The sequence below is a fragment of the Stegastes partitus genome, unplaced genomic scaffold (genome assembly GCF_000690725.1).
Source record: "Stegastes partitus isolate 25-593 unplaced genomic scaffold, Stegastes_partitus-1.0.2 Scaffold1362, whole genome shotgun sequence".
Lineage (NCBI taxonomy): Eukaryota > Metazoa > Chordata > Actinopteri > Pomacentridae > Stegastes > Stegastes partitus.
The window spans coordinates 1-12,249 of NW_007579093.1; the positions used below are offsets into that span (position 1 = coordinate 1).

General features: G+C 45.6%; 2 protein-coding genes across 2 annotated transcripts; both read left to right on the plus strand.

The window, feature by feature from the left end:
• Nucleotides 1-317: 317 nt before the first annotated feature.
• On the plus strand, nucleotides 318-2,525 carry LOC103370049 (gap junction beta-6 protein-like; the record flags this gene model as incomplete). Its single annotated transcript, XM_008298951.1, has 4 exons — nucleotides 318-470; nucleotides 1,344-1,492; nucleotides 1,572-1,778; nucleotides 1,952-2,525. Coding segments are annotated over 4 exons (594 nt in total), but the record flags the coding sequence as incomplete, so codon positions are not given.
• A 5,225-nt stretch (nucleotides 2,526-7,750) lies between these two features.
• Nucleotides 7,751-10,228, plus strand: LOC103370038 (gap junction alpha-3 protein-like). The gene is made up of 3 exons (XM_008298940.1): nucleotides 7,751-7,819; nucleotides 8,090-8,652; nucleotides 9,367-10,228. The coding sequence occupies exons 1-3, from the start codon at nucleotides 7,751-7,753 to the stop codon at nucleotides 10,226-10,228; spliced, it is 1,494 nt and encodes a 497-aa protein (XP_008297162.1).
• The last annotated feature ends 2,021 nt before the right edge of the window (nucleotides 10,229-12,249 follow it).

Here is a 12,249-nt window from a genome sequence, read left to right on the forward strand (position 1 = left end):
TGGACCTGTCGAACCAATCCCTGCTGGTTGATGTAAAACCACAACCGCAGACCTTTGACCTAAATCTTCAGTGAACTGTTCTGTTTGTACTCAGTGTCGTCTGTAACGGCTTTTTAATGGCAGATATACAACACAAATGTCACTGTCATCTCTGATGCTCACACATTACAGAGACATGAATAATAACGTCCTGAACCAGGAGCCTGGTGAATCCCACCACCCTCCATCTGCGGCACTGTTCACTCACTGACCTGTGACCTCACTGGAACAGGGATCAGCTGATCAGATGTCGTATTTGTGTGTGTTTTTGTTTCCAGCCTGGCTGTGAGAACGTCTGTTACGATCAGTTCTTTCCCGTCTCCCACATCCGTCTCTGGTGTCTTCAGCTGGTCTTCGTCTCCACGCCGACACTCCTGGTCGCCATGTACGTGGCCTACCGGAACCACAAAGACAAGAAGAGGCTCATGCAGGTCTGTGTGAGAGACCTGGTGGTGTTTCATGGACTGTGATGTTATGCCATATCCTCTGGGTTCCTACTATGTCCTGATGTCATGCCGTAAAAAAACTTGTCCCATGTCTATGTAATGTTGTGTCCTCTCCATGTCCTTACATCTCATGTGATAGAAGGACTCTCATGTCCAACATGTGTCTCTGCATGTCATGTCTTTACTGGTTGTGTCTTGTTGGCTGTCTTAACTTGTCATCTCATGTCTTTCATCTAGTCACCACATGTCTTATCTTGTCATGTCCTATCCTCTGATGACGTCACCTGTCTTCTCAGGTCATGTCTTCACTTTTGTCAGGTTGTGTCCTTCATCTTGTCACCTGATGTCTCGTCTGGTGTCGTCTCTGATCTTCTCTCCTTGTGTATCGTGTCGTGTTGACACCTGAAGTCTTGTCTCATATCCTGAGACGTGTGTTTTTATTATCGTCATGTGCTTCTGGCTAATTGGGAAACGAGCCAATTGCAGATACACAAGGCAGGAAGTCCAGACAACACAAACTAACTTTAGTCAGAAACTTACTGAAGGGTTAACGGAGGTCAGAGGGAACAGAGAACAGAGGCTGGAGGTCCAGGGACAAACTCAGGCTACGTTTAACTGAAAACAACAAATCCAAGAAAATGAAGATCATAAAGACATGCAGAGCAGATCGATGCAGGAAACACATCTCACATATCTACACAGAGAAGTAATGAGGAAGCAAGACACATGAATGAGGTGGAGCAAACGATCAGGAAGGAGGGAAAACAAACAGTGAAAATCAAAACCAAAGCCTGAAGGCAGTCATGTCACGTCTAACTTTCTTTCATGCTGATTTGTTCTGTCCGTCCTGTGCCACAGAGTTCTGGCAGAGCTGGTTTCCTCAGCAACAAGGGTCAGGAGGAGGAGGTGGAGGCTCTGAAGAAGCGCAGACTCCCGATAGCCGGAGCTCTGTGGTGGACGTACGCCTGCAGCCTGCTGTTCCGGCTGCTGTTTGAAGGAGGATTCATGTAAGACCTGCGATTCTTATCATCAGTCAGTTTATCACACGGCCTCGGTGGTCTAAGCACTCGGTGTGTCTCTCTGCAGGTACGCCCTGTATGTGGTGTACGACGGCTTCCAGATGCCCCGGCTGGTGCAGTGTGACCAGTGGCCGTGTCCCAACCTGGTCGACTGCTTCATCTCACGGCCCACAGAGAAAACCATCTTCACTGTTTTCATGGCCACGGCCTCCTCCATCTGCATGGTCCTTAACATGGCCGAACTCGCGTATCTTGTCGCCAAGGCTGTCACTAGGTAGAAGTATTACTCAGTCAGACAGTCAGGTGATTAATCAACTGATTGATTTCCTAATTATTTGATCGATTAATGTTTTTGTCGACGTTAGAATTGCAAAGCGTGTCGACGGCGGTCACAGCTTTCAGGCTCTTCGTCTGTATTAGCAAATTATGCAAACCTTGTTCTTGCAGGGCTCTGTGTGGTCAGAGGGAGAGGAGAGCCAGCAGGGACAGAACGCAGAGTAAGACCAACCAGAGGTCACTTGTCTCAACCTGAGGAGCAACAGGACGGATCCAGAGACTGAATACACTGTAAAGCTGCATAGTTCCAAGTGGAGCACATGTGAATGAGCCGTCAGTGTAAATACAAGTGAGCACGTTGAATGAAATCAAAGTGAAATTTTCTGTGAAACCCGGATTGTTGAAATGAAACATTCAAGGGGTGGAGAGGATGTCAGCGACTCTAGACTGTATTTAAAGACCGGATGTCAATAATTTGTACCAAAGCGTTGTTCGTAGAGCAGCTGGACGATGTGATCACGTGTTGTCTATTCTTACATTAGGGTTCTAACTAATGCAACAATAGACGAACACAGATGGTTCAAAGTTCCATCGACTGGGCAGAAAGAAAACTGCATGAGGAGATGTGTGAGGGTTCACTAGCAGCTACACACTCTGTATACTGTGTACACACACACACACACACATGGTTGTACTTTTCATGGATTCATTGAATAACAGTTCATTGAATAGAAACACACTCACAAGTTCTCACTTCTCAAATAAAGTTTCTTCTTATCTTTGTTTTGGTTTGTCTGCTAGTTTCACTGAACACACTGATCCCTGACTGTTCCAAGGATCAGTCACACACCAGCGTCACATGTCTTTCCTTCTTTAATGGGAGGCTATGAATACATTTGTCCTGATCAGCTGCCTCATCAGCAGCAAGTGTCCACACCTGCACAGAGGCTCACCTGCCTCCAGCCACCTCTCCCATGAAGCCCAGGTCAGGCCTCACTCTCTGCCACGCTAACACTGGTTCCCTTTCTATCCTTTGTTCTTCTCTTTGGATCATTCTCTTCTTGTTTCTGCTGCCAGAACCTCTGGACTCTGAACTAGCCGTCTGGTTTTCCTGCTTGCCAAAGTTTTTTTTCCTCTCTTTGCTTTGCTCAGTGTCGTTGCTCAGCCGGTAGTTCATGTTGCGTCTCAACCTGTAGCTTTATGTGTTATCTCTTGCCTCCTGGGAGTTTGTGTTATTTTGTCACCTGCACTTTGATTTCACTGTAAAATTCTAACTAATGATGTCGGGCTCTGGGTCCTCTGGTAACCTGTGACGTTATGTTTCCCAACTGATGCACTGCAATGACCTAAATATCTACTTAAACACAGCATCCTCACATTCATATCGTAAATCACACAATTAAATGGGAGAAATAAACAAATAGATCCCTAACCACAGGATGTATATTACTTAATATAAATGCAAAACTAAAGGATGCCATTGGCAGTGATTTCCATATGAGAGCTTTGTGTGTTTGTTTGAACATTTCCAGAGATGCTGCTTCACACTGAAAGTTATAAAAACACAAGACAGAAGAAAGTTAAGAAGTGAACAGGACAGGTGATATAATCTGATCTACTACAGGTGGTGATGGAGCACTGTGTGGACTCTGCTGCCCTCTGCTGGTGAGCACGTCAAACTCCATTGATCCAGTAGAAAACTTAAACTTTACCTTCATTTTTTTTTAATGGACATTAGCATGAATAATGTCTGGTAAATTATATATTTATCATGTTAGTCTTACTTATATTGGAAAGAAATATTCTGTAGATTTAGAATTTAACAATGTTAGTAATTTTTACACCTGTCTGAACCTTCAGCCCTGAACTTTCACACTTTGTATTTGTTTGTTTGCTTTTTTTTTAAGCATATTTTTATTTGGTGCCCTTCCTGCTAGATTTTATTGTTTTTATACTTTGTTTGTTTGTTTTACAGGGTAGATTTTATCCTGTTGCTAAACATCATCCTGCCTAGTTGTTTAATATCCAGCTGTTACATCCGAAAAAAATCTAAATATTTTTGCCCCCTGTTTCTCAAAATAATAATTGTTTAAAAAAAAAAATTTTTTACAGCAGTTAAACCTGCTTAAATATTATTTTGCATGTATTTACTGTTATTTTCACAGCTTTTTTTTTGCAGTTGCTGAAGGTTATAATATTCCATCATTATTTAACGTGTTTTTTCTGGTATCCTTGCTGCCAGATGTTTTCTCACTTTTCCCGGGTAGCTGTTGGCCTCCTGCTGACTATGAGCCGAGCTTCTTCCACCAGCAGCCCAACATGAGCCCACTGCTGCTGCAGCAGCTGGAGCTCCAGAGGAGCTTCTACCAGCAGATCAATGGTCATGTTGGACTGAATGGAGCGCTGTGCAGGTTGATGATGGGATGTCGGTCTCTGCCCCCCGTCTATACCCACGCATACATGCACGCGCACACAAGCACGTATCCCCCCTCGTGCGCCCCCGCACGCGGACACTGACAGTGGCCTCGGGGCACGCGGGACGCAGCCGCTGCGCTTCGCCTTCGCGGGTCACACCGGACCAGCCGCCCGTCTTTTTTTTTCTGAAACTCTCTCCCCCTCTCTCTCCGGAGCTCCGTGCCATTCTCTCTCTGTGTCTCTCTCTCTCCCTCCCCCCTCCTCTCCCACCAACCTCACCTCTCCCGGTTGCCTGGAGCCCACCCGCGGGACTAAAAGAAAGAAGAAGAAGAAGAAGGAGTGACGGGAAGAAGCGCGCCGCCGGCAGGGAGACGTGTTTCAGAGGAGGCGGTAAGCAGCTGGAGGCTGGGTGATGCTGAAGGGGGAGGGAAGAGGAGGGATTATCATCCTTCCACCTGCTGGATTATCAGCACCTCTCACGCTGCGTTCACTCCCCTGTGGGAGAGACCAGACCAAGGCTCAGCATCACACCAGAATCACTTGAGAGCTTTTAGACCAGATGGTAAAACTCTGATGTTTGGAGGCCTCATGAGATGTGCTGTTATTTATTCAAACAAGCTAAACCTGGTAAAGCTGCAGGAACAAACTGTTGTTTAAACCAGTCTTCTGTAGTGGAGCAGACCAACCTGCAGGACGTCCTCCTGACACTTTATCTTCCTGGTTCAGTAGAAACTGTGTCTGGTTGTCCATCTGTAGATGTTTAATGTTAACATGACAGGACACAGGTTCCTACAGGTTTTCTACTTGTTGATCTGCTTTAGATGACTTTCAATCATCAGTGCAACAAGCAGACTGAAGTTTTCCTTCATCACTAGCTGTTTGTTGAACTGATTATTTCTGTTTTTCCCTTTTTCTGCTGGACCTTTGATCCATCATGTTGCTCTCTTGGGGCCCAAACCTTGATGATGCTTGAGTTCGTCCACTCAGTTTTTTTATTTATGCACATTTCTTTTCCAGTCGTGTGTTCTGCTGCTCACACGTGGACGTCTTTACTCTCTGATATCTGCTCACACCTGCTGCACTTTTCTGTACATTGCACACCGTCGTGCTCCTTCATTCACTTTTTTTTTTTTTACAAATCTTTGCACATCTTTGGCGACGTGACACATAGTTTGTGCAACTTTATCCATCTTTACAAAAACAGCATGTAGCTTTACAAACTTTATGCACATTTATTTTCACTTTGAGGCGTTTTTCTGCACGTTGACACACAGACTGAGTGAGTCTGAGCTCTTATCAGTGTGTGGAATCGTTTCTTCCACAATGAACATTTCTCATATTTACATGCATGGAGTCGTGACCAGATGTAAGCGAGTCTCATCTAAACACCTCAGAATGTTTGTGGATGCACCATAAGCTGCTTGATTAATGGGCAGAACTGTCTTTTGTGCGACTGTCTGCACATCTTGAAAAGGGTTTCGGGGTGCACACGGCAGGCCAAGAGTTAACTGTTTGGGCTGTTTTAGCACAAAGACCTCTGATCCATCGAAAGCACACAGCAGCCAGGACAATGTCCATCTGGCAGCTTCTCCATTGTCCGCCGTGACAGATGGTATTTCATCACGTCAACACATCATGTACATGTACACACGCCGCTGATGGATTCATGTATCTATAGACGGCTGCGTGGCCCCGTCATTCGCTGGCCGGGATTCAACTGTACGGCTTCAGACACAGTGTTCAGAGCCGGCTTTAGCAGACAGGCTTTGAAACTTTAACTGTATGCATCACGACTGTAATATTTTAATCGTGTCCCAGCTGTTTCATCAGTCTGCTGCTTCTCATGAGGGGGAATCAGGTTTTTTATTTAGCATATCCCCTGTTGGCAGGTGATCACGCTGTCGGCGGCCTCCTGGTGGCTCAGACACACACACACACACACACAGCAGAGGACGCTACTGTAACTGTCAGAGTGTGTTCATGTCTGTGTGTGCTCATATCGGTGAATCCCGGGCAAACATTTGCCCCCCTCAGCATTCCTGGGATGTGATGAGTCCGGCATTCAACAGGGACGACCCGTTATCCACTCATTCACTTCCCACAGATGGCCGGCCTTTGTCCACGAACCGGCCGGCCGTGCACACGCTTGTGCACACAAACACTTACACATCTGTGAGCAAATGTACACTGTGCAGCAAATGCATGAGGGAGTTTTTCCTGCATGCATTTACACACATGATGACACAGTTGGTCTGTCTTTACAGAGGATAAAGAGCAATCTAGTGTTAGAACTGGACTGATGTGTCAGCCAGGGGGACATACTGGCCACTGCATATATGGCTGAAGCTCACCAGATTTCATATTTCATCATGCAGCACCATCAGGGAGTGACCTGATGGTTCCCAACTTCATTCTGCAGCACGACAACAAGCCCAAACACACAATCAGTCATCTTCAACAAGTCTGGCTTCATGTGTTTCCTCCTGATCTCAGCACCATAGAGTCATAGAGAGACACTGAAGCCACAGAGGAATTATGGTAAAGATGTCTGGAACAATCCAAACGTCCTCAAACGTTTGTCCAGTCATTTATAAAAGCTGCAGCCTGGAAACAGTTTTAAAGGCAGAGGAGGCTTTAAATGTACTGAGCATCATCTCCACTGCCCAGTTTGTAATTAGAGAGAGTTACAAAATGTTCAGGTATGGAAACTAAATCATTATTGATCCGAGTTTCTAAAACCCGGGTTTGATTCTTGGGGATCTGATCAGAGCGTTGTGTCTCTCCTTCCAGATACAGATTTCTTCTGATCTCTGGTCGATGGATTTCTCACTGACAACACAACAATATTTTAGTAAGTCTGGTTTTCTTTTCTTTAATACATTCCAGAGTCATTTTTAACTCTAAAGTGTTTTTCTTTCTTCCAGTTAGCGCTAACGTGGCTGCTGTGAACGTTGTCTTATTCTCACATGGCCAGAGCTTCTCTAATAGTCGGGACAGCTGCCTTGTTTTCTGTAATTGTGTTGGTAAAATGCCTGTTGACCAGCGTTTAAGACAGTAATTTTCCAATTATGCCGAGGCAGAGTAAGGCGCAGGTGTTGGTTATAGTTTGGCTAAGAGCTACTATTACTGAATAACTGAGTGCCGGATGAGGATGAAGCTCCAGAGATCCCCGTCGTCACCACAGTGCTTCTCGTTCTCGTATCTGTGAAGACTTTTGTGGCTTTCAGATGAAGAACTAATTCCAAATTTCCAGGCTAAATAGATGGATAGAATAAAATAAGCCTAACTCTAATCACTAAGCCTCTTACAATTAAACTATACATTCACGACCTTTAAATAAACACAGAACAGGACTAAGAAAACCATGAATGCTTCTTTTTCCTGCATGGAAAAAGTTCTAAGATATTGGACGTTGGTATTTCAATATGTTCAAGTACAAAATCTTCTTCCCCCATTTTCTTTTCAGTCAGTAATTCATTACCAGAACTTCCTGGTTGTTCACCACAGACTCTTGTTTCTGTCTCTCTGTCTTCAGGCTAGAAAATCGAGTGAAGCATGGGTGACTGGAGCTTTCTAGGGCGACTGCTGGAGAATGCTCAAGAACACTCCACTGTGATCGGAAAGGTATTGATTATTTAATATATAATACATCTACCTCCAGACTTTTGATGGCTTTTACATCATCCTCAGTCGTACTACTTTAGCCACAGCTTAACAATGTTCTAAAGACCCGGTTTTAATCAGAACAGATCAGACAAACAGCTTCTGAAGGTGCTACTTGAAGTAAAGGGTCAAAGATCACCAAGGAGCCTATTTGCATTATTCCAGCTGAAGCTATCTGCCCTCCATCATCTAACTGCTCTGTTTTCTAACCCCTCTGCTCTTCCTCTCCAGGTTTGGCTGACTGTCCTCTTCATCTTTCGCATCTTAGTGCTGGGTGCAGCAGCTGAAGAGGTCTGGGGCGACGAGCAGTCAGACTTCACCTGCAACACGCAGCAGCCCGGCTGCGAGAACGTCTGCTACGACGAGGCCTTCCCCATCTCCCACATCCGCTTCTGGGTGCTGCAGATCATCTTCGTCTCCACGCCCACCCTCATCTACCTGGGCCATGTGCTCCACATCGTCCGCATGGAGGAGAAGAGGAGGGAGAGGGAGGAGGAGCTCAGGAAGGCCGGACGGCACCAGGAGGACCACGACCCCCTCTATCACAATGGAGTCGGTGACGGAGGAGGAGGAGGTGGTGGGAAAAAGGAGAAGCCCCCCATCCGCGATGAGCATGGGAAGATCCGGATCCGCGGGGCGTTGTTGAGGACCTACATCTTCAACATCATCTTCAAGACTCTGTTTGAGGTGGGCTTCATCTTGGGACAGTACTTCCTGTATGGCTTCCACCTGAGGCCGCTCTATAAATGTGGCCGCTGGCCCTGCCCTAATACTGTGGACTGCTTCATCTCCAGGTTAGAAGTTATGGTTTTATTCCTCTGCATCATAGAGGCTCAAATGCCCGTTTTATCATTTGTGTCCCTTGTTTCTCTGTTTCTATTTTTCTGCTCCTTTTACCTAAAACTCTTCCACTGACCACAGCTGAAGCCCAACATGATCATCACTGTTCCTACACCTGTCAGTTTGTTGCTCATGTTGTACAGTCATAACAGTTTCAGATTAAACACCTGAAATATTTAGAAACCTTTGACACAACGGTTCAGTGATTTCAGACATTATGTTTCTATCCAGACCTGTCCGGTGTTGCTGGCAGATTTGATTAACTGTATATTCATGACCCTTATTAAACACAGAACAGGACTAAGAAACCATAAATGCATAGTTTTTCTGGCATGGAAAGAGTTAAAAGATGTTGGTTGTTTATGCTAAATATACACATGAAAGCTTTGCGGATTATATGTGGTAATGACAGAGCATATAAACACACAGTTTAAATGCGTTTAAGTTTCTCTCTCATGGTTTGGATGCTGGTTGTCCTTCCTACAGCAGCTACATGCACACCACTTCATACGTAGACAGACTGCCTGCCATGGTGCAGCCACTGATCTATGACTGGAGAACTGCTTTTGTCATTTTAAACTGCAAAAAATCTGTATTTATGTTTGGTTTGTCATATTTCATTTTCCTGTTTCCTGTTTAGTAAATGTTCTTTTATTTTGTTGTCTCAGGCCGACTGAAAAGACGATCTTCATCATCTTCATGCTGGTGGTTGCCTGTGTCTCTTTGGTCCTCAACCTGCTGGAGATCTACCACCTGGGCTGGAAGAAGGTCAAACAGGGCGTTACCAATGAGTTTGTACCCGACAGTGAGTCGCTGCAGCTCAGTGGAGACGAACGTGGAGACGCAGAGACGATTCCTGAGCAGACCTCTCCATCGGTGCTCAACTGTTTGCCAACGTACGCCACTGTGAGCGTGGTGAGGGCCGGAGCAGCCGGGGAGGGAGCCTACAGCCCAACCGAGTCCTCCCCCACAGTGATCTCCCTAAACCCTGACCTGGCCTCCGCCCCTGTACCTGCTGGATTCAAGATGGATGCACTGCGCTCAGACGAGCTCCTGCTGGAGGCCTTGCCTGCTTCTTTTTACAGCAGCCGTGAGAGGGTGAGCATCGGAAGCCATGGACAGCTGGCAGCCATGGAGCAGAACTGGAGCAACATGACGCTGGAGCTCCACAGTCTGAACGGAAAGAACTCCTCCTCCTCCTACCCTCCTCCTCTCCCCTCGCCCCCCACCTCGGCGTCCTCCTCTCCTCAGGAGGAGACCCCGCCACCTCCGGACGAGGAGCAACGCACCACATGTCCCACACTTCCTCGCAACACTCCTCTTTCAGCCCTCACACCGGACGAGACGTCGATGGACGAGGACGACGCCGTCGCCGCGGCGCCTTGCCTGGTCCAGCACGACGACTTCACCGTGGTGACCAGGGCAGAGATGCATCAGCCTCCTGCAGCCGCCGGGACAGACATCCGGAAGCCAAGTCGGGTCAACAAGAGCAGTGGTGTCCGAGCTCGCCCTGATGACCTGGCAGTGTAGCTAACACACACACACACACACACACACACACACACACACACACACACACACACACACTCACACACACTCACACTCTACCATGCAGACATTATTCATCATATTATTTAACACTCTACATATAAAAACACATATATTTTAAAATGATTACTTTAAGCAACACGACCAGCATTTCGTCAGTCAGCTGCTACAGATCTCCAACATGGCTGCCAGAGGGTGTGTCACAGCACCTCGGTCTCAGTGTGTTAACGCTTCCCTGTCCGGCACAAAGAGAAGAACGAGGCCTACTGCTTCCTGTTCTGGCCTTACTCTCACGTCTCCTTGAAGAAGGAGGAAAAGGAAGAATTGCAAACACACACACTTACACACATACACACACACTAAAGTATGCATATAACCAGCACAGACACGAATAAGGAAGGCTTATAGTGATGATGATGATGATGATGATGATGATGATGATTGGACTGACTAATAAGTTTTGGAGCGTAGAGGCAGCAATACTATATTCTTTTATTTTCATCTTTCTTTTGTTTCTTCGCTGGGAGACATACGAGGAGAGGTTTGCACTTTTTGTTTCTTTATTTTTTTCTTTTTCTTGTGACGTGATGATGGAACCGATCGGTCCGTGGGTCCGTGGGTCCGTGGGTCCGTGGGTCCGTGGAACTCGTCCGTCTCCGTGTGTCGCTCACACCCGGCCTGTAGTTTCAATGACGAGAGGGACGCACCGGTGTTAGGACGCAGCAGACGGCCAGAGAGCAGCGATAGAGCAGTCCCACCCTGAGACGTAGTCCTTAGGCTTCACAGGCTGTGAGTGTGAGTGTGTAGATGTGTGTGTGTGTGTGTGTGTGTGTAGATGTGTGTGTATTTAGGTACCTTAATCCTGTTTCCGTGTTTATAAAATGACATCTCTGCAGTTACATCAGGGTAAATTATATAAAGTATATAAATATGTAAATACATACTGAGCTTTAGTATCGATATGCACCACCGGATGTTATACAGAACTACCTACATTTTTAAAAAAGTTTGTCTCTGATTAAGCTGCAATTTGGAGCAACTTTCATCGAGAATCAAAAGAGCTTTTCTGACAGCGGCCCAAACCCCCTGTGTTAGACGAGGCGGGCCAAATGATAGGGCTACAAACACATTTTATTGTGTTCTTTACTAAACAGTTTGAGGCTTTGCAGCTTAAACGGAGCATTAAAACCTTCTTTCTGATGATTGTGCTTGCAGTGTGTTACAGACCTGTGGAGCTCCTCCTGGCCGGGCTGTATGGGAGGACTCCAGGTTAATTATCTAGATGAGCTGTAGAATAAACTGTAGCTTTTAGACTTTTTTTTTTTTTTGGAAAAAACAAGAAAGCAATACGATCTTAAACTGTTACCTTTCATTTCTCATCCCACGTGTTCACTTTCCCTGTTTTACTTATTAATTCCTGCCAAAAGAAAAAAAAGAAAAAAACATACAGGAATAGTTCTCAACTTCCCAATAAGTTTAATTTATTCGATTTTAATCATCAGGAATAAAAATATATCCTGATAACAAGGGAGAGTGGTTTGGGGCAACCTGTGCGTTGGGTTTGTGCATTTTTGTGTTTCTCTCTGAGCAAAATATGACTTAATTGTAATTAAGATACTTGAAAACAACAGTTGCTAGATCACACCAAAGATCATGTGTTTGAACACTTTGATGAAAATAACCAAATGAAAGCAGAAAACATGATTATGATCGAAATTCGTCATGTTCTTCACAACATTTCTGAAGAAACTGTAAATGTGCCGATGCAGCTGTGTCTTGTTCTAATTATACAAAAGGTATAACTTACAGAAGCACATTTTATTTTGAAAAGCCGACATGTTTCTCAAACTCCAATCAGTGCCTTCTGACATCTTTGAGCTTTTACTTTGAAAGTTTAGACAGTACCAATCAGCCAATCAGATAGAGGAGCAGCAGCCCTCGGAGCTGTGTCGGGAAAATGATTTCACCGCCTGAAGCTCAGTCTAGTTGTGAACAAGCTGATG